The 22296-nt window shown below is 49.0% G+C and overlaps 1 protein-coding gene and 1 long non-coding RNA gene across 11 annotated transcripts in view; one reads left to right on the top strand and one right to left on the bottom strand.

Annotated features, from left to right (window-relative positions):
• METTL21A (methyltransferase 21A, HSPA lysine) overlaps positions 1–12031 on the bottom strand; it is a 70014-nt gene extending 57983 nt beyond the window's left edge. For 2 of the 7 annotated variants that reach the window (XR_011997730.1, XM_026002274.2), the window contains exons 1-3: positions 10429–10599; positions 9258–9448; positions 8044–8155 (exon numbers count right to left, since the gene is read on the bottom strand). Coding sequence is in view for 6 of the 7 variants with exons in the window: in XM_026002274.2 (XP_025858059.1) it covers positions 8044–8155; positions 9258–9404 (259 nt within the window). In the remaining variant the exon portion in view is untranslated. Of the gene's footprint in view, positions 1–7993; positions 8156–9257; positions 9449–10016; positions 10095–10428; positions 10600–11719; positions 11766–11840 lie in introns of those variants that run through there. The other 5 variants (XM_072741048.1, XM_072741050.1, XM_026002272.2 and 2 more) reach the window with 5 other exon arrangements.
• Positions 9965–22296, top strand: part of LOC112922610 (uncharacterized) — a 65859-nt gene continuing 53527 nt past the window's right edge. For all 4 annotated transcript variants that reach the window (XR_011997734.1, XR_011997732.1, XR_011997731.1 and 1 more), the window contains exon 1: positions 9965–10103. This is a non-coding gene — a long non-coding RNA (uncharacterized lncRNA). The remainder of the gene's footprint in view (positions 10104–22296) is intronic.

Genomic DNA, 22296 nt, shown 5'->3' with positions numbered 1-22296 from the left:
GCTACATGATGAGAATTCAGAGATACTTCTCATCTCCCTTGATAATAAAAAATCACAGACTGCCTTTTCCTGGTTTGACTCAGAACTTTATTTCTGACTTTTTTTTTTTAAGATTTTATTTACTTATTCATGAGAGACACAGAGGCAGAGACATAGGCAGAGGGAGAAGCAGGCTCCCTCTGCAGGGAACTCAATGCGGGACTTGATCCCAGGACCCAGGGATCACCACCTGAGCCAAAGGCAGACACTCAACCACTGAGCCCCCCGGGGGCCCCTATCTCTGGCTTTCTTAACAGTCTATACATTTGCAGGCAATACTGGAGTGATCTAGTCTTTTGCACATCCCCTCAGTGTTCATTTTAATACTTCTTACGTGTAAGAAGTATTAAATGTTTTTTTTCAATGTTTGTCTTTTCAATGTTTGTCTCGGGGGTTTCTGAGGCTACCTCTATGGTGTTAGGGGTTCCAGGAGTTTTGGCAGGATCCTCACGTGAGCTAGCCACTACCCTGTAACATCTGTCAATTGTACAAATATCCTAGTAGCTACCATCAGCCAAGGGACAAAAACCCCTACCTTCATAGAGCTTCCATTCAAGTGAGGAGAGACAGGCAATAAGATGTGTTTTTAATATTAGAATATCCAGCATAGGGGTGCCTGGTGGCTCAGTCCATTAAGCATCTGCCTCCAGCTCAGGTCATGACCTCAGGGTCCTGGGATTGAGCGAATCCCTGTATCTGGCTTCCTGCTCTGCGAGAAGCCTGCTTCTCTCTCCCTCTACCCCTTTGCCCCTGCTTATGCATGCCCTCTCTATCTCAAATAAAGAAGATCTTAAAAAAAAAAAAAAAAAAAAGAATATTCTAGTATGTTATTTGAAGATAGGCACTAGGGAAGAAATAAAGCAGGAAAGAGAGATGTGAAATGTCCAGAAAGAAGGGAGATGGCAGTGACACATAGGTCACGTTTCAGAAAGGCTTTGGCTTTTTCTGAGATGGGAAGCCAGTGGAGAGTGCTGAGCAGAAGTACGGAGGAGTTGAGGCTTTAACAGAATTTCTAAGGGTAGGTCAAGGCCAGAAGCAAAGAGTGGTGTGAAGAGGCCACCCAATGATGCTGCTGGAGGCAGGTGGTCTGCCCCTTGCTGTAAGCACCCCAGGCCGCCACCCCAAACCAGCTCCCAAACACACCAGCCCAGAGTCTCCTGACTCTCCTGAGCAGCACTCCCTCACCAACCACTCAAGAGGTCATCCCTCACCTGGGCAGCTCCCCCTGTGGTTTCCCTTTAGGTGTTTGTTCAGGGGGAGGGGCACGGAGGAGGGCTTAAATCTCTTTGAATCTATCAGTTTCCTTTGAATCTTTCTTCCTCTTGCAGTTTAGTTGGGAGAAGAAATAGATCATTTGTCCTGTAGCTTCCTACCATCTGGATCTTGTGGATCGTACCATTTGTGTGGTCTAGCATGTTCTTCTCTGTGTCTCCTGTAAATCTGAGTTTAATTTTTTGAGCAAGACTATTTCAGAGGTGGTGGTGTGTTCTTCATCAAGAGGCATGTGGTGCCCGGTAGGCTCTGTTGTTGTGATGTAAGCAGGCACAAATACCCAAAGCCCAGATCTTTAATTCACTATATTCCTTCTGTGGTTGTTTGTTGAGAAATTTCTACAAAGGGAAGTTTCTTTCAATTACTATTTGGTTACTCATTTTGAATAGAAACTGAATAGGAAAGGCAGGGTCAACTGTGCTCTTCCCTCCCCTTTCATACACCAGATTCCAAAGATCTGGTTTCTAAGCATCCTCAAAAGATGACTACTTGAGTTCATTCTGCTGTTGTATCATGAACTCAGGGGTTAAACATATTTGATATATTTAAGTCCAGTGCCATGGTCAGTATTGATGTTCAGATTGTCCTATCTTTTGCCAGTGGGCTTTTGACACAACACCATGTCATCCTTGTTAGCTTCTTCCTTGCTATCTGGTATGACAAGATATTTTGGGGTCATCTCAGACATTTCCTGCTACAGAAAATACATTTCCATTACACATTTTCAGCCACTTAAAACTTTTTTGATTTTTTTTTTTCTTTAGATGGGAAAGAACAAGTCTGTATGCTGTTGGGAATGGTCAGGTAGGAAGAGGGAAGAGGAGAGACAACACAGGAGAGGGAAGGTGGACCGCAGTGTCACTGAGGAGGTGAGAGGGGGTTGGCCTGTGCAGGGCAGACGCCAACGGGTGTGACAGAGCCCGCAGACCCAGCCCCAGGGGGGTGGGAGGTTACAGAAGTCCTCTTCCGGCTGTGTCAATCTCCTCAGAGAAACAAGAAGCGTCACCAGCTGGGAGCAGGTCAGCAGAGAGGAGAGGAAGCAGAGTGGCCGCTCAGTGGCATCGACTGCCCCTCACGTGCTGATGGACGACGTGAGGCAAGACGGAGCAGCAGCCGCACTGGGGCCACCGGGCAGCTCGGGCCTGGAGCCCAGCCTCCGCCGGGCGCGCAGCCTCGTGGGGAGAAGCGAGGGCGGCAGAGAGCCCAGGGCCCAGCAAACGACCCCCCGGGAGGCCCGCGCTGCAACACGCAGCTGGTGACAGACTCATGGGAGCTGACCCCACACGACATGTCCCGCCGCCACTCACTGGGTCACAGGAAAAGACACGTAACACCTACCATCACTTTCGTTTGTACTTCTGTGAGCAACACCTGACATCATTCGAACGTGTGAGCGCAGGCACATACCGGAGACGCGGAGATGAGCAAACCATCCCTGGCTGCCAGGAGCTCGGTCTCATGAGGTCTCACGAGGGACAGAGACACAGAAACACAGACACAACTGTGATGCAACGAACGTGCGGAGTAAGCTATGGAGACCTGGGTTGCCAGGAAATGACGTGGACCCAAAGGACACTCTTTGAGAGGGGCAGAGGTCAGAGAAAGAATTCGGAAGGAAGGGAAATCTGAGCTTACACTGGGAAGATGTGGCATCAAGCAGGGGAAGGTGGTGAGGAAGGGCCATCCGGGGCAGAAGGGACAGGCCAGAAGTCGCAGGTGAGTCCCTGGAACCGCAAACTGTGGCCGCTCTGACACAGGAGCCTGAAGAGCCAGGCAAGAGGGGGTCGGAGCCTCAGAGTCTTAGGCCGGGGCGAGGCACAGGGTTTTTTCTTTTTTTTTTAAAGTAGACTCCATACCCACTGTGGGGCTTGAACAAATGACCCTGAGATCAAGAGTCACATTCTCCACCTGCTGAGCCAGCCAGGCCCCCCGAGGCACAGGGTGTTTAAGTCCAGGCCACCCCAGCACTTCTGCACAGAGGACGGGCCTGCTCTGGCCAACAGGATCTACCCAGACTAGGTCTGAGAACACAAAGCAGAGGCAGAGAGGTCAGGCAGTGGGATGCACATACTTGCATCCATGATGAGGGAAGAGACAGATGCTGAGAGCTGGTGGGGAGGGGTATGCAAAGGGAGAACTGCAATAAGAAATCCTTAGGAGAAGGTCAGCAGGGCTCAGGGAGGGAGGTGGGGCTGGGGAGCAGGTCAAGCAGCTGGCTTGAGTGAGCACTTGGATGGCCACACTCACAAAAGAGAAGGATGAGTTTGCAGAGGCGAGAAGAGTTCAAGTGTAAACACACGTACTGTTTGAGGTGCTGAGAAATAGGCAGGTAGAGACACTCAGCCTTCGGTTAAACATACAAGTGAAAAGCTTGGTAGAGACAAAGTACAGAAAACTAAGACAGCTCTTTCCTGATCTGAGCGTTATAGTTTAAGGCTGTTCCCCAGACTTGGTTGGCATCAAATGACCTCGGAAGCTTTTAAAATCCAGATTCCCTGACCCCACCCCAACTTCTAGAACCCTATCTTTAAAATGAGATACTTTTTTCTAAGAATAATTTCCACACAGTATGAAGAGATTTTCAAACTAAGAACCAGGGCTTGAGAGTCAGACTGGATTCCAACTCTAACTCCACATCCATGAGCTTTGTGACCTCAGGCAAGTTACCTAACCTCTATTAAGCCTTCATTTCACCATTGAAGAGAGCTCCAAGTGGACCTACCAACCACACAGAGGAACAGTGAGGACAGACTAAAGACCCAGGAAGTGGGAACACCTGTAATAAACAGGTGTTATTTTCTTTTAACAGGAAAATCTCATCACCCATTATTAAAGTTCTATAGAGAACTCACTAGGTTTTTTTTTTTTCCCCATCTTGTCCTCCCTCCCCCCTCAGAATTAGAATGGAAGCTTCCTGAGGAGGCAGGTATGCACAGCACCTAAAACCAGACCAGATATATGGTGGGTGTTCCCTGAATTCGGGAATAAGTGACTCAGGTTACAAAAAGTGAAAATACTGTAAAAAGAGAACGATCAACCTCTGACATTTCAAGATCACTACCTATTCTAGTTCTCACTGCCTTCTTCCTAAAGAGACTAACTTTTCCTTTACCCTCAGATTTCAACCTCAAAACTAATGCCTAATACTTTGCAAACACAACAAATAACAGGTATGCAAATCACATAGCAGCACAGAGGTACACACGTAACTTGCATGTATGTACATACATATACATATGAGTACACGTACATATGCACACACCTCTATAACCATGATCACAACTATGATTAAAAATACAGGTGGAGGTGGGGTTCCTGGGTAGCTCAGTCAGTTAAGCATCTGCCTTCAGCTCAGAAGGGGATCCTGGGATCCTGGGACTGAGCCCCACATGGGCCTCTCTGCTCGGTGGGGAGCCTGCTTGTCCCCCTCCCTCTGTCCCTCCTCCCTTGCTGTGTGTACTCTATCTCAAATAAATACAATCTTTAAAAAAAATACAGGTGGAGGAAAAAGAATGGAAGGAAATACACCAAAACAGCAATAGTACTTATGTTGCAGAATCATGAATAATTAGAATGTTTGATGGGCCTGTCATCTCCCTCTTTATTATGCTTCTAAGGCTTTTTTTTTTTTTTTTTTTTTTTTTTTTTAAGATTTAACTTATTTATTTGAGAGAGAGAGCATGCACATGCAGAGGCTGGATCCTGGGACCCTGAGGTCATGACCCAAGCCAAAGGCAGACGCTTAACCGACTGAGCCACCCAGGCGCCCCTAGGGCTATTTTTGAAATGGAGTTACATCACTTTTGTAAAAGAAACATTACTTTTCATGATCTTCTAGCTTGTCCAGCTCTTATTCCAGAACTATTTGAGCATCTATTGCGTGGCAGCAGGGACCGAGGACACGTAGAGTGAGACCCAGCCCATAACTCATGATTCAGCCTGCCAGGGGAGACAGACACAAGAAACAACTGCCTATTACAAAATGTGTCTCAACAGAATTGGGAGCAGACCTGGCACTGTGGGCAGGAAAAATAACGTTGAGTTCTGCTTTGGGGCAGGAAAGGATTCAAGGAGGTGGCAGTGAAGCTGGGCCAGGAAACACGCGTCCCCAGGTCACGAGAACGTCGTCTGCTGTTCTGTTCCACCCCACTCCCGGAGCCATCCATCTTGTGTGGCAACAACTAACTAGTCCCTCACTCTGCGCTAGTCTTTGAAAAAGCTCATCCCATTCTCCCAACCCCACAGACCCAGATTCCTAGATCACAAACAGAAATACTCAGAGGGGCAATCACTTTTATTTGAGCATTTGCTTTGTGCCAATGGGCTAACCACTTTCTATGCCTAATCTCATTGGATCCTCACTGTGGCATGAATTGATAATTATCCCCAATTTTTAAAAATATTTTTATGTATTTATTCGTGAGAGACACACACACACACACACACACACAGAGAGGCAGAGACACAGGCAGAGGGAGAAGCAGGCTCCATGCAGGGAGCCCGACGTGGGACTCGATCCCGGGGCCTCCAGGATCACACCCCAGGCTGTAGGCAGCGCTAAACCTCTGTGCCACAGGGGCTGCCCAATTATCCCCATTTTATAGGGAAACAAGTTGAGAGATTAAGCAACTTGCCCCAGGTCACACAGCTAGTAAGAGATAAAAGAGGGGTCGAAACCAAGTCTAACTCCTATGCACTTTGCCAACTAACATGTCTCTATACCAGCCGATGGTGCTGTGAAGCCTCGGTTCTCCCAGGGAAGCAGAAGAAACTTCATTTCCCCTCCAGTTAACTCCTCTCACATCAGCAAAGGTAGCGTCAAGGAAAGATAATAAAGGGTCAAAGCGTCTTACAAACCTGATTTGACTCTCAGGTCTCCACTGACCAGGACTTCACAAAGGGGCTTAATCTCCCAGAACCCCAGTTTCATTGGTAAAATGAAAAGTTAAAAATAGGGGGATCCCTGGGTGGCTTAGCAGTTTAGCGCCTGCCTTCGGCTCAGGGTATGATCCTGGGGTCTCGGGATTGATTCCCTCAGCGGGCTCCCTGCGTGGAGCCTGCTTCTCCCTCTGCCTGTGTCTCTGCCTCTCTCTCTTTCTCTGTCTCTTATGAATAAATAAATAAAATCTTTAAAAAAAAAAAAGAAAAGAAAAGTTAAAAATAATAGCTGACGCTCATGGGGATATTATAACAAAGGTAGTGTATGAGCAAGGGCCTCATTGCTGCCTGCAAGTGCTGCGATGTTAGACAGGTGGAAACCCAGACCCATTTACATATACTGCTAACCACCACCCTGCCCATGCTCCCCATCACATTTGGGAAAGCAAGGATCTAAACAGAGGAAGGAATTCTGAAAAAAGAAAGAAGTTACCAGAAAGAGGACACAAGGGGGGGGGGGGGCCTTTCGTGGGTCCTCGAGTACCTGTAATATAACGGAATTCTATCTCCTTACCACCAAAGTGGGGTCTGAGTACCAACAGAGTCGGCATCATCATCTCCTGGGAGCTTGTTAGAAACGGGGCCCGACCCCAGACCTACAGAAGCTGAAACCGCATTTTAACAAGAGCCCTGGGTGACAATACTGAAGTGATGAATGTTATATATTGCATCTTACAAGCTGGTTTGAACTGCAGGAGTCAAAAGCTGTAGAAAGGAGTCAATAATGAATAATAAAATAAAAAAACTTAAGGGCGCCTGAGTGGCACAGTCGGTTGAGCGTCTGCCTTCGGCTCAGGTGGCGATCTCAGGGTCACTGGGCTCCCTGCTCACATTTGTATGCTTCTCCGTCTCCCTTTCCCTCTGCCTCTTTCCCCTTCCCCCCCCCTCTCTCAAATAAGTAAATAAAATCTTAAAAACAAAACAAAGCTTAAAAGTGCTCTAGGCCTAAGTTAATGTCTGTATAGCAAACAAAAAATGACAAACCTTGATATCAATTCAGAACTGCATACTGTGAATACAATTTTTAAATATATCAGTACAAACTATAGTAGGGCTGACCCTTCTTAGAAGAGAAAACCCAGCAGTTTCCTCAACAAGGACACTATAAGAATGGGAAAATCTGCTCTACTCGCTTAACAGGTTAACAGAGTATGGGAAGGCTCACGAAACTACAAAAAACTATGTGTATGAATGTGACAATTGTCTTTGAGCTGAAAGTTGCCTTCAAATCATACTATTGGCATAACACTGAAGGGGGCAGGAACCCAATTCAGACAACCTGTCTCCTGAACTGCAACCCTACTTGCCCAAATAAGGGGCGCTTGGGTGGCTCCGTGGATTAAGCCATCTGCCTTGGGCTCAGGTCATGATCCTGGAGTCCTGGGAATGGAGCCCGGTGTGGGGCTCCCTGTTCAGTGGGGAGTCAGCTTCTCCCTCTGCCGCTTACCCCACTCGTGTTTTCTCTCTAATAAAGAAATAAAATCTTTTTTGTAAAATAATAATTGCCCAAATAAATAAATGTGTTTGCTTAAAGAACAAAACAACACTTAAAAAAAAAGAAAAGAAAAGCTGAAGAGAACAAAGCGATCCCTCATGAGAAGTATAAAAGGATGAGAGCGAGAGCACAGAAATCAGACTTACTGGAGTTAGGGGCACCAGCGGTTGACTCAGACGCACATGACACAGAAAATCCAGTAAGGGGAAAACTGACAGGGGTCTGTGTCGAGGAAATAAGCAAACACACCTCGCAATGAGTTTTGCTCACAAAGGAGTGAGCCAGGGTACGGCACTCACCCAGCAGGGCAGCCACTATGCCCACCAGCCCGGTGCCGGCACCCAGCTCCACCGCAGAGCAGCCCCTGAGCTCCACAGCTCCCATCTCCAGGTACGTGGAAAGAACCACAGCCTGAGTCAAAACACAGCGGGACGATCCAAGTCAACAAGTGCTTTAGGAACCCAAGGATTTCGGGCAGCTTCCCACTAGCGGGGGACATCACACGCCCCCCTCACCCTGCATGGTTCCAGGCCCAGTTTAGCGACGTGCAGAAACTCAGCAGCTGCTGGTGGGTGACCCCCTAGAGGGGGCACAGACACCGCAGCCTCGCCCCACCACGTCCCTCCTGGGGACCGCAGGGGTCACGGACACTGCCCACACAGCATAGCGTCCTGCTCCATCTGGCACCTTTAATTTCTTGCTGTTTGGTATATGAATTATATCTCAATAAACCTGTTATTAAAAATAATAATAATTGGGCAGCCCGGGGGGCTCAGCAGTTTAGCACCGCCTTCAGGCCAGGGCCTGATCCTGGAGTCCTGGAATCGAGTCCCACATCGGGCTCCCTGCATGGATCCTGCTTCTCCGTCTGCCTGTGTCTCTGCCCCTCTCATGAATAAATAAAAAAAATTAAACCTAAAATAAAATAAAATAAAATAAAATAAAATAAAATAAAATAAAATAAAATAATAAAATAAAACAAAATAAAATAAAATAAAACAAAATAATAAAATAAAATAAAATAAAAAATAAAATAAAATAAAATAAAATAAAATAAAAAATAAATAAAATAAAATAAAATAAAAAATAAATAAAATAAAATAATAAAATAAAATAATAAATAAAATAAATAAAATAAAAAAATAAAAATATATAAAATAAAATAAAATAATAAAATAATAAAATAAAATAATAAAATAAAATAAAATAAAATAAAATAAAATAAAATAAAATAAAATAAAATAAATAAAATAAAATAAATAAAATAGGCAGCCTGGATGGTTCAGTGGTTTAGCGCTGCCTCCAGCCCAGGGTGTGATCCCGGAGTCCCGAGATCGAGTCCCTGTGTGGAGCCTGCTTCTCCCTCTGCCTGTGTCTCTGTCACTCTCTCTCTGTCTCTCATGAATAAATAAATAAAATCATAAAAAAATAAAAATAAATTAAAATAATAATAATAAAGACCATTCTTACAATGAATTGTGGTTGTCTTCAGAGGCCCAGTGGCTGTACTTACCGCGTCCCAAACCACTGCTGCGACTCCCAGCTGCCTCCAGTCCTGCCGGATCTGGATCGTGTGGTTCGCAAAGGAGAAGGTGGCAAGAGGCTTGTGGAATTTCTGCAACCCCACTCCCGCTGTGTCCTCATAGGGCACCAGGGCCATTTCGCAGGCACTCAGCTCTCTGCACCCTCAAAGCTCTTGAGGCTCTGGCCAGGGGGAGAAAAAAAAAAAGCATTGTCTCTTAAGTAGCTCCAAATGCTTTTTAAGGCCATTTTTCACAAGTTCAAAAGAAGACAACCGAGGTGGGGGGAGGGGGCCTTGCTAATTCCCTCGCGAGGCCCTTCCTCTTCTGGGAGGGGCCGCCGGGTTCCGCAGCGCAGCCACGGAGACGGCTCCGGCCAAAGACCCCGCGGGCGGGCCGCGGCTGCAGGGGGCCCGGGGCGGCGGCCCGGGGCGGGGACGCGCGGGAGCTCTAGCCGCGGCCGCAGCTTGGGTCGCCCCCCGCCGGCTCGTAGGTCCCCCCAGCGACGGCCCCGAGCCCGAGCCTGCACTTGGACCGGGTGTTAACGGTTTGCGCGCAGCCCCGGGTCGCCCCGGCTGGAAGTGCGAGCCCCCGTGCCCGCGCCGCCGGCCCCGAGCCCCGAGCCCCGAGCCCCGAGCCCGCCCGTCCGCGACCCCCTCGCGCGGGCCCCAGAGCTCCGGCCGCGCCCAGGCCGCCCCCAGGCCCTGCGGGCACAGCGGCCGAGCCCGAGCCGGCCCCCGGCCTCCACTCACGGCTCCGGAGCCGCCCCGCGCGGCGCGCCTCGCTCCGCCCGCCCCGAGCGTCTCCCGGCCCAGACACGCTTCCTGCCCCGCCTGCAGGTGAGCTGGGCGCGCCGAGGGGGGGTCCGGCCCGCCTCCCTCCCTCCGGGGCCCGAGGGGTGCGAGCCCCCGAGTCCGGGCCCGGGCTCCGAGGGCGGGAGGGCGGGAGGGCGCGGGGCGCCGGCGGCGGGAGACAGGGAGGCCTCGGCCGGCTGGGGGCGCGCGCGGCTCGGGCTCTCCCCGGCCGGGGCCCGGCGGCTCCGCGCGCTTCTCCGGCTCTGCCGACTGGGAGCGTCCGCCCGGCCCGAGCGCGGAGGGTCGCCAGTCGCCGGCGGACCGAGTGGGCTCCGAGGAGTGCGCGGCCGCCCCTTCGTCCTCGCCTTACCCCGTGCTGGGTCCTCGGCCCTCCGCGTCCGAGGCGCTGGCGTCGCCGCTTGGTGGCAACAGAGGAGAAGTGACAAAGCCCCTGTCATCCAGAGCGCGAACTCGGAGTCCGCGCGCGACTGGCCCCGGGCCCCTCCTCCCCGACCCGCGCCGCCTCCTCCTCCCCGGGCCCTGCTCTCCCTCCTCCCCGGGCCCCATCCCCCTCCTCCCCGGGCCCTCTCCTCCCCGGACCCGCGCCCCCTCCTCCACGGACCCGCTCCCCCTCCTCCCCGGGCCCTGCTCTCCCTCCTCCCCGGGCCCCGCTCTCCCCCTCCTCCCGGGGTCCCGGTCCCCCTCCTCCTCCCCGGGCCCCGCTCCCCCTCCTCCCCGGACCCAGGCCCCGATCCCCCTCCTCCCCGGGCCCGCTCCTCCCCGGACCCGCGCCCCCTCCTCCCCGGACCCGCTCCCCCTCCTCCCCGGACCCGCTCCCCCTCCTCCTCGCCGGTCCTCCTCCTCCCCGAGCCCGCGCCCCCTCCTCCCCGGACCCGCTCCCCCTCCTCGCCGGTCCCCCTCCTCCCCGGGCCCTGCTCTCCCCCTCCTCCTCCCCGGGCCACGCCCCCTCCTCCCCGGACCCGCTCCCCCCTCCTCCCCGGACCCAGGCCCCGATCCCCCTCCTCCCCGGGCCCGCTCCTCCCCGGACCCGCGCCCCCTCCTCCCCGGACCCGCTCCCCCTCCTCCCCGGACCCGCTCCCCCTCCTCCTCGCCGGTCCTCCTCCTCCCCGAGCCCGCGCCCCCTCCTCCCCGGACCCGCTCCCCCTCCTCGCCGGTCCCCCTCCTCCCCGGGCCCTGCTCTCCCCCTCCTCCTCCCCGGGCCACGCCCCCTCCTCCCCGGACCCGCTCCCCCCTCCTCCCTGGTCCCCCTCCCCCCGGGACCCCGCTCCCCCTCCTCCCCGGACCCGCTCCCCCTCCTCCTCCCAGTCCCCCTCCTCCCCGGACCCGCTCTCCCTCCTCCCGGGACCCCGGTCCTCCTCCTCCCCGGGCCCCGCTCCCCCTCCTCCTCCCCGGTCCCCCTCCTCCCCGGGCCCGCCCCCCCTCCCTGGTCCCCCTCCTCCCCGGGCCCGCGCCCCCTCCTCCTCCCCGGTCCCCCTCCTCCCTTCCTCCCTGGTCCCCCTCCTCCCGGGACCCCGGTCCCCCTCCTCCCCGGGGCCCGCTCCCCCTCCTCCCGGGACCCCGGTCCCCCTCCTCCCGGGACCCCGGTCCCCCTCCTCCCCGGGGCCCGCTCCCCCTCCTCCCAGGGCCGGCGGTGGGCGCACCTGCCCCAGGGACCTCCCTGCTGGACGTGACAGTCACCGACCCAAGCTGCCGGCCCTTGGGAGGCGCAGGGGGCGGCGTCCTCCGTTTCTTCCCGCTGTGCACCCCCCCCCCCCGCCCCACCTGCCGCCGCTCGTCCTGTCCCGGGGGTTCTCCGCGTCCCCGCGTGAGCAGGACCGCGGCGCCCGCCACCTGCCCCGCCTGGGCTCTGCCGCGGGGACGTCTCTACTGCTGCCGGGCCACCGAGCGTGGGCCCTTCCCGGTGCCGCCCTGCGACCTGCTGCAGGAGCCTCAGGCCAAACCTAAACCGCCGCTCTCTGGCCTCCCCCGCCTGCAGGGGGCCTGCGAGCCTCTCTCCACTTTTCTTTAACCTTCCAGCGGAAGGCCGGGCCGCAGAGGAGACTTGGAAGGGGTCAGCAGTGAAGAAGGCCTTTGGCTAACTTTTTTGTCTTTGCTCAGCTTGTTTATTTTTATTTTTAAGATTGTATGTAATAGGATTTATTTTTTAGTGCAGTTTTAAGTTCAGAGCAAAATTGTTGAGAAGAGACAGAGATTTCCCATACACTCCCTGCACCAGCACATGCTTAGCCTCCCCCCATTATCAGCACCCGCCCCCCCACCAGAGTGGTACATTTGTTACAATTGATGAACCTACTTTGAACACAGCATTATCACCCGGAGACCATAGGTTATTTTGGGGGCTCATTCTTGGTCTTGAGCATTTTATTTATGAGTTTGGACAAATCTGTAATGGCAAATATCCACCCTCATAGTGTCATATAGAGAAGTGTCATTTCCCTAAACATCCCCTGCGCTCCACCTGTGGATCTCCCTCCCTCTACCATAACCCCTGGCGACCGCTAATCTTTTTACGCAGTTCCTCTGGTCCGTACCAAAGAGTGTGATTACTGAATTTTATGGTGAAAGTATGTTGAGTTTTATAAGAAACTACTAGACTCTCTTCCAAAGTGGCTGTACCATTTTGTGTTCCCACTAGTAATGAATGAGAGTTTCTGTTGCTCCACGTCCTTGTCAGTATTCGATGTTGTGTTTTGAATTTTAGCCACTCTGGTAGGTGTGTACTAGTTGTTTTAATTTGCAATTCCCTAGTGACATGTGATGTGGAACATCTTCATATGCTTGTTTGCCATCCGTGGATCTTCTTTAATGAAGTGCCTGTGGAGTCTTTGGCCTAATTTTTTGGTCCTATTTTATTTTCCAGCCTTATTGAGATATAATTGACATATTTAAGTTTAAGGTATAAAGTGTGATAATCTGATACGTGTATGTACTGCAAAACCATTATTATACTGAGGTTAGTTAACACATCCATCATCTCACATAATTATTACTTTGTGCACGTGTGTAGTGAGAACATTTAAAATCCACTCTCTTAACAACTATTAAGTATAGGCTACAGTATTATTAACTATAATCACCATGCTGAATATTAGATTCCTAGAACTTACTCATCCTATAACTGTAAGTTGGTACCCTCTAAACAGCATCTCTTCATTCCCCTACCCCCTGCCCCTGGCAACCACCATTCTAACCTGTTTCTATGAATTTGGCTATTTTAAAAAATAGATCCCACATAGGGGCACCTCAGTGGCTCAGCCAGTTAAGCATCCAGCTCTTGGTTTCAGCTCAAGTCGTGATCTCAGGGACGTGGGACCCAGCCCTGTGTCATGCTCCATGGTGGGTGTGGAGCCTGTTTAAGATTCTCTCTCCCTGGGCAGCCCTGGTGGCGCAGCAGTTTAGCGCCGCCTACGGCCGGGGATGTGATCCTGGGGACCTGGGATCAAGTCCCACAGCAGGCTCCTTGCATGGAGCCTGCTTCTCCCTCTGCCTGTGTCTCTGCCTCTCTCTCTCTCTTTCTCTGTGTTTCTCATGAATAAATAAATAAAATCTTAAAAAAAAAAAAAAAAGATTCTCTCTCCCTCTCCACCTTCCCCCCCTCTCTTGTTCATGTGTTCATGCTCTCTCTCTAAAAAAATAGAGAAAGGTTCCACGTAGGAGTAAGACCATACAGTATTTGTCTAGCTTCTTTCACTTAGTATAGGGGCCCTCAGCGTCCAACCATGTTGTTGCCAATAGCAAGATTGCCTTTTCTTTATGGCTAATATTCCAATATATATTTGTCTACATATAACATATCTTACATGATATATATTATGTGAGGTATATCACACCACACACCACATTTTCTTTATCATTCATCTGTCAATGGAACATAGGTTGTTTCCATGTGTTAGACGTTGTAAATAATGCTGCAGTCAATGAACATGAGGATATAAGTATCTTTTCGAGATGGTTTCACTTCCTTCAGATATAAACCCAGAAGTGAGACTACTGGATCATACAGTAGCTCTATGTTTGGTATTTTGAGGAACCTCCATACTGTTCATACTGATTTCCATAGTGGCTATACTAAATTTTATTTCCACCAACAGTGCAATAGCGTCCCCTTTTCTCCACATCCTCTCCAACACTTGTTATCTCTTGTCTTTCTGATAGTTGCTGCTCTAACAAATGCGAGGTGATATCTCATTATGGTTTTGATTTGCATTTCCCTTATGAATAGTGATGCTGGGCATCTTTTCATGTGTTTGTGGTTTGCCTCATTTTTAATCTGATTATTTTCTTATTGCTGAGTTTTGCTTTTTTTTTTTTTTTTTAAGAGTCAGGATCCTGAGATCATAACCTGAGCTGAAATCAAGAGCCAGATGCTTAACTGCCTGAGACACCCAGGCACCCCTTATTGTTGAGTGTTGAGTTCTTTGTATATTTTGGATAACAGTTCTCTATCAGGTAGCTCTTTTGCAGATATTTTCTCCAAGTCTGTGTCTGGTCTTTTCCTTCTCTTGACAGTGTTTTTTTGCAGAGCAGAAAATTTTTATTGTAATGAAGTCCACATTATCAATTCTTTCTTTCATGGATATTGCCTTTGGCATCACATCAAAGAAGTCATTGCCAAACACGAGGTCATCTGCATTTTCCACTATATTACTGTATAGGAGTTTTATTGCTTTGCATTGTAATTTGGGTCTGTAGTCATTTCCAGTTCATTTTGTGAAGGGTATAAGGTCTGTGTCTAGATTCATGTTTTTGCATGTGGACGTCCGGTTGTTCCAGCACCATTTTTTTAAAAGACTATCTTTTCTCCATTGTGTTGCCTTTGCCACTTTGTCCAAGATCAGTTGACTATATTTATGTGGATGTATATGTGGGCTACCCACTGATCCGTTTGTCCTCTCACCAGTACTACACGGCCTGGATTATTACAGTTTATAGTAAGTCTGAAGTTGGGTAGGGGCATTCTTTTCCTTCAATATTATTTTTCCTAGTCTGGCCTTCCTTCTCTCCTCCTTTTCTCTCTTCCAGGGTCTCCTTTCTCTCTTACCTCCTCTGCATCTTTGCTGCTACTGCCTCTCATCCTTCCTCTCTTCCCATTTTCTTCTTATCTTTCTTCCTCCCTTTCCTCTGGGGAGCCAAGACTGGGCACAAGAAAAAGGACAGGCTTTGGGGCCAGAGGAACCATGAAAATATAAATTCTGCGTCTGACACTTTAATTGGGATGACCTTGAGTAATGCCTAAAGCTCCCCAGATCCGGGGCTCCTCAGCCTCAAGCCTGGCACAAAGGTCCCGGCCCCTCCCCCTCCTCCTCTCTATTCTCCATTGTTTTTGCTGAAATCTGGCATCGACTTTACAAAACAAAACCTTCCCAACCTCTCCAGCACTCCGCTAACACAGGACGTTTGCCTCGTATATTTACTTACATTTCATCTAGAAAGTTTTTGTTCTCTTTTTTTTTCGGTATGTCCAGTAGCCCTACCAATAGTCTCATTGGTGCCAGCTGGCTCAGAAAGCAGCCGAAAGAACACTTAGGGCGTATGCAGCCTGTATAGCAGTACAGACATGACATGAGCACTGTTTTCTTTTTCTTTTTTTAAGATTTCATTTATTTATTCATGAGAGACGCAGAGAGAAAGAGACAGAGGGAGACACAGGCAGAGGGAGAAGCAGGCTTCCCATGGGGAACCTGATGTGGGACTCAATCCCAGAATCCCAGGATCACGACCTGAGCCAAAGGTAGACACGCAACCACTGAGCCACCCAGATGCCCCTGGAGCTCTGTTTTCATAAAAATGGACCAAAACAGCCAGCGGTTTTCTGTGACTGCTTGAAAATAAATGTTTAATCCTCAAAAAATATTGGGTATGTCGTAGATGACATTATTTTAAATATCCAGTCCAGGGCAGCCCGGGTCGCCCAGCGGTTTAGCGCCGCCTTGGGCCCGGGGTCTGATCCTGGAGACCCGGGATCGAGTCCCAACATCAGATTCCCTGCATGGAGCCTGCTTCTGCCTCTCTCTCTCTCTCTCTCTGTCTCTCATGAATAAATAAATAAAATCTTAAATAAATAAATAAATAAATAAATAAATATCCAGTCCATCTTCAACAGGCCTGTCCTCGGTGTCCTTCCTGGAGGAAGTGATACCTCCCCAGGGCCAGGAAGGATCGGGCTTGGCTGCGTGACCTGTCTAGACATATTTGCCGCCTCCGAGCAGGAGCATGGGTGCCTTGCACAGCTGTGTCGTGGCTTTCCCTGCTGCTCAAGAACTGCCTATCTCAGAGTGGGGCGCTCCCTAACCAGGTCCCCTGTGCGGCCTGGAAACACGAGTGAGAAATAAGCCTCCGTTGAGAGGACCATCGAGATTTGGGGTTGTCACAACAGCATAACTCAGCAGAAGCTGACAGAACACAGGTTCGAAAGAGATGGAACTGTCAAGCATCGGGGAGAAATCTTTAGGGGGTGGCTTAGTTTAGCGTTGCAGTCCAGTAAGTCCTAACTTGGAGCTCGGCCTGTCTCTTGATGACGCCCAGACCCCCATGTCACTGTCCGCTGAGACTGCTGACCAGCCTTCATCCAACTGGGAGTCTAAGACTTGAAGACAGTTCTGCTGACAGTCTTGCTGGGAATATGCAAAAAAAAAAAAAAAAAAAAAAAAAAGATTCCATTTCTGCATTATCCAAATTTCAAAGTGCAGTTCAACCGTAATATAATAATCTAAAAATGATTTTTCCTAATAGCAAGGGGAACTGGGCTTTTTTCTTGATCCTCTCCCAGACAGCTAATAAGGGAACGTGCTTGGGCATCTCTTGCAGCCCAGTGGGCTCCCTGCACACCTGCGCACTGTCGAACTGTCTCTCCATGCCCACACAGCCCCTTGTGGGAAGCAGAACTTAGGATGGGGTGAAATATACATAAGTACACCCAGGGGCCTATGGCTGATAGCTTTTTATTTTTATCCCCATGATTACATTGCCTTTCCCCAACCACCTCCCCAGGGAATAACAGTGGAAGGGTGGTTATTCCTTTGTCCCTCCTGTTTTTGGACCTTGTCCCTGCACTAGGTCACAGTAGAAGCAGCCACTTTGGAACAACATGATCCCACCCTGGGCCAGGGTGGATACCCAACCCAGGCTGGGTACGTAATTCTCTCCACAGAGAAGAATTCAGAGCGGCTATTGGACATCTGTTCTTATTGTTATTAGCCCAGCATCCATGTCCCATTTCGCTGGTGGCACATCCCTTCCGCTAGTGGTCAAGAGCGCAGCTTTTGGGGCCTGAGAGTTTAGGTCAAATCCCAGCTCTTGCAGGTTATAACTCTGAGGCCTTAACCGAGACACATTCACGTGCACCTTGATTTCCCCACCTATAAAAGGGGACAAGGTGCAATCAGCACCTGATTACATCACCTGATAATGTAATCAACATTATCAGACTAAGAAAGTAAGAAGCTTAAGTTAAAAACAATTTAATTTATCTAAAGTACCTGAAACTGCACCAACAGTCAACTTCATGTAGCATTTGCTCTTACTGCTGTTGTGTTTGGGGTAGGGAGGACTTTGGCCCGGGCTCCAGGCCTAGCAATGAGCATTTCCTCCCATCTGCCCACGGGTGGTCCAGAAGCAGGCATGTGCCCAAAGCTGGCTTTACCTGCAGCCCTTCCCGAGACTTGCTGGGACTCTCCGAAAAGCAGAGTGTTGGCAAAGGATGTAAGTCTGGAGGTCCTGTTGGCCATCTGGTCCCAGGAAGGCTGAGCCAGCGAGAATGGAGCCAGTGGAGGTGCTAGAAGCGGGAGAGGCTGCCTCTTATGTGCCCTGTGACCCCCTGGATCCAGCTGGCCGAGAATTTTCAGTTATTTGGGCCGTCAAATTCCCTAATTAGCTTATGCCAGGTCGAACTGCTTTCTTTGTCCCCTCCAGAAGCAAAACAGTCTTGACACATTCAGTCTGGGTTGGTCCCTGGAGCAAAGGAGGTGTAAAGTCGCACCAGCGAGAGCCATCCCCAGTGTGCACGGGGAGAGCCTCGGAGAAGCTGGTCCTAGGGAGCGGCTGGGACTCCCCTGCCCACAGCCTTTCCTGGCTGCACCTGGCCTCTCTGAGCCGTGGGACACCAGTGTAACCCGAGAGCACATTTCCTTTTCTTGCTTAAGCTGGTTTCAGTGCCCTATGCATACAACTGGGAATCAGGAGTCCTGATGAGTGGTGTGTTTTTAGGAAGAAAAAGTACTCAGAATATTAACATTCTATAAGGTCCTGGCATATAATTCGGGGATAGCTGGCTTACTGTCCTATTTGCCAAACAACAAATATGATCCTGACAGATGAACATGTGTTTGAAAGACAAAACATCGAGCAGCCCCGATGGCTCAGCGGTTTAGCGCCGCCTGCAGCCCAGGGTGTGATCCTGGAGATCTGGGATCGAGCCCCAGGTCGGGCTCCCTGCATGGAGCCTGCTTCTCCCTCTGCCTGTGTCTCTGCCTCTCTCTCTCTCTCTCTCTCTCTCTCTCTCTCTCTGTGTATGTGTGTGTGTGTGTCTCTAATAAATAAATAAAATCTTTAAAAAAAAAAAAAAGACAAAAGTCTCCTCTCCACACATGGTCAGCAGATGACCTGAGTTAGCACAGACCTTGATAATATGGTGGAATGGAAGCACGATCTCCATCGACATCTTTCTGCTGATTCTAGGACGAAGAGGTGGCCCCTTCCCATACCAAAAGTACCACCTCCGAGCCACCCGAGTGGCTCAGTCGGTGGACCATCAGACTTGATTTTGCTTCAAGTGATAAACTTAGGGTCCTGGGATGGAATCCCATTTAGGGCTCCCTTCTCAGTGGGGAGTCTTCCTCTAGGTCTACCTGTCTCTCTGTCTCCCCTCTCTCCTCTTCTCCCTGTTTCCATCTCTCCCTCTAACTTTCCCCCCTGCTCGTGCTCTCACTCTCTCTGAACAAAAAGAAAGAAAGAGGGATCCCTGGGTGGCACACCGGTTTAGCGCCTGCCTTTGGCCTAGGGTGCGATCCTGGAGATCCGGGATCGAATCCCACGTTGGGCTCCCGGTGTATGGAGCCTGCTTCTCCCTCTGCTTCTCTCTCTGCCTCTCTCTCTCTGTGTGACTATCATGAATAAATAAAAATTTTTAAAAAATTTAAAAGAAAGAAAGAAAGAAAGAAAGAAAGAAAGAAAGAAAGAAAGAAAGAAAGAAAGAAAGAAAGAAAGAAAAAGAAAGAAAATACTTTTGTTAACTACGGATTTGACTAAAATTCACAATTTTATAGTGGAAGGTGGTATAAGATAGTGGTTGAGAGCATGGGTTATTGAATTATAGTGTCTGAGTTTAAATCCTGCAAAGATCTATGGCCTTCCTTTTGTAAAAGTAGAATAATAGTAATGCCGACATCATTAGACTGTATGGAGGAGGAGATGGTCAATGAGCTAAAACATGTCAGTCACCCACATGTAACACCTGCATGTAGTAATCTCTTTTTTTTTAAAGATTTTATTTATTTATTCCTGAGATACCAAGAGAGAGACAGAGAGACAGAGAGAGGCAGAGACACAGGCAGAGGGAGAAGCAGGCTCCATGCAGGGAGACTGACATGGGACTGGATCCCGGGTCTCTAGGATCATGCCCTGGGCCGAAGGCGGCACTAAACTGCTGAGCCACCCCGGGCTGCCGTAATCTCTTAATAAGACCATCTATTATATACTTTTTAAAAAATTTCCCATTTAGAATCTTAAAATTTCCAAAAATTAGAATACTTTAAATAAATCCACTGTTATTAAGCCATAAATCAAACATCGTTGTGTACTTAGGCAGGTCTTACCTGTCATCCCGTCGATGGACTACTCTGCTCATACAGCCTGCCTTCTATTGAAGCAACAGGGATTATAAATATCAAGTTATTCTCACATTGTATTCTCTTGCAGTGAATGTTCTGCCCACATGGCTAACCCTCTCTGTGAAGGTAAAATGGATTATAAATATCAAGCGATGGGGGCACTGTATAGCCACTTCAGCTAGCTGGAAGGGAGTGGCTGTTTGATTTATGTAAACTGAGATTTACCATAACAACAGCAGCAGGAGAAAACCCACTGCCATCACCCAAGATCCAAGCGCTATTTATACAGTATGCAGTTAAAATGAATTTTGTTACCATGAAATTTCACCTGTAGTGATTTTTTCATTACCTGGGGCCAAGGCAAATTGATTAGACTACTAATCTCCAAATAGTAGAAGCCTTCATGGGTGGAACGTTGTGCTAAAAGCAAATTGGACACAGTTTCCTACTATTCTTAAGAAAGAATGGAGGTGAAAAAAGGAACAGAAAATTGAGGAAATTTCTTTAAATTTCTTGTTAATGTTCTTCTCTTAGTTTTTTTGTTTTGTTTTGTTTTTAGAATTCCTGGTTCTAACCCAAGCTACTCTTGTCAATGTTTTTAGGTAAATCTTTATTTAATGTTGTAATATAGATTAGTTTTGTAGTTGTGCTATAACTTCATTTTAAAGATAAAGAAATGAAAAAAAAATAAAGATAAAGAAATGGAGACATTGGCATTTTTAAGAGATATCTTTTATTATTTTTTTTTAAGATTTTATTTATTTATTCATGAGAGACACAGAGAGAGAGAGAGGCAGAGACACAGGCAGAGGGAGAAGCAGGCTCCATGCAGGGAGCCCAATGCGGGACTTGATCCCAGGACTCCAAGATCACATCCTGAGCCAAAGGCAGGCGCTAAACCGCTGAGCCACCCAGGGATCCCCAAGAGATATCTTTTAAAGTGAGACTCTTAATTACCACACACTGGAGTTTAAAGTGTGATCAGAAGACACATTGCCTTGAACTTCTAACCCAGTAGCACTTCACACACTTCTCACACTAAAGGTCTCAGGATCCTTTACACTCTTTAAAAGTATTGAGGACCCCAAAGAACTTCCCATTTGTGTGGGTTGTATCTACTGATATATATCATATCAGAAATTTTAAGTTTCAAGAATTTATTTATTTATTTATTTACTTAATTTTATTTTTTTTTAGTTTCAAGAATTTAAAACCTAAAACAAATTGTTAATTCGTTTTAAGGCCACAATCATACTTCGATTACACATTAGCATCACAGCAATGATGTCATCATATGTAGGGAGTCTCTGGAAACTCCATGGTACACTCTTGAGAGAATGAGAGTGAAAAAGGCAAATAACAATCATCTTAGTATTATTATGAAAACGGTTTTGATCCTGTGGATTCTGTAGCTAGGTCTCAGGGCTCCCCAGGAGCTTCAAGCCAGGCTTTGAGAACTGTTCTGTCTAAACAGTTGCTACGCCTTCATAGCAAAACTGAATTTTTTGTCTCAACTGTGGCTATTCAAGGAATAAATAACAAGGGCTGCCCCAGTGACTCCGCGGTTTAGCGCCGCCTGCAGCCCGGGGTGTGATCCTGGAGACCTGGGATTGAGTCCCATGTCAGGCTCCCCGCAGGGAGCCTGCTTCTCCCTCTGCCTGTGTCTCTGCCTCTCTCTTTGTCTCTCATGAATAAATAAATAAAATCTTAAAAAAAAAAAAAAGGAATAAGTAACAAGAATACTTGTAAAACTCTGAGTTTCTAACACTGAATAAAATATTCAATTGATATGTTATCAATTTTCTTGGTATCTTTAACATGGAAGTAACATAGGCAATACAGAGTTCGTGTTCCGAGGGGGCCCTGGAGGCTGGCGCCCTGGGTTCTAATCCCGGCTCTGCCACTTAGCTGATCGGCCTTGAGGGGGTCACTATCTCAGCCTCGGAGTCCTTTCTGTAAAATGAGCAGGCTCTTCCCACTGACCTCAGAGGCTTGCTGTGAGGATTGACTGGAATAATCTCTGTAAAGGAAGACTACTTTCCCAGCCCCCTCCCAGGTAACCTGGGGCCATGTGCCTCGAGTCAGGTCCATTTGGCACCTGCCTGAGAGCCCTCTCTTGCCCATCTCACACCCTCAGAGGTGGACAAACCAGAAGAGCTGGATTTCTGAGCCCCTGGATTGTGGCGTGAGCAAGGAAGTACCCGAACCCGTGGTGGTGGTAAACCATTGAAATTGAAACCCTGCGACAGGGAGTTGATTGGAACTCCTCTGAATGGAAGGAGAGGATGCCAAGGGGGTAGCATTTAAACAGAAATTTAGAAGATCAGAAGCTTCACAAATTAGAAGATTTGAAGGAAAGAGCTACCTTCAGGGGAGGTAGGGAGGCTTTT

Source organism: Vulpes vulpes, chromosome 16 (genome assembly GCF_048418805.1).
Source record: "Vulpes vulpes isolate BD-2025 chromosome 16, VulVul3, whole genome shotgun sequence".
NCBI lineage: Eukaryota > Metazoa > Chordata > Mammalia > Carnivora > Canidae > Vulpes > Vulpes vulpes.
The sequence above is the reverse complement of the archived record's forward strand: the minus strand, read 5'-3'. Positions and strand labels throughout refer to the sequence as shown.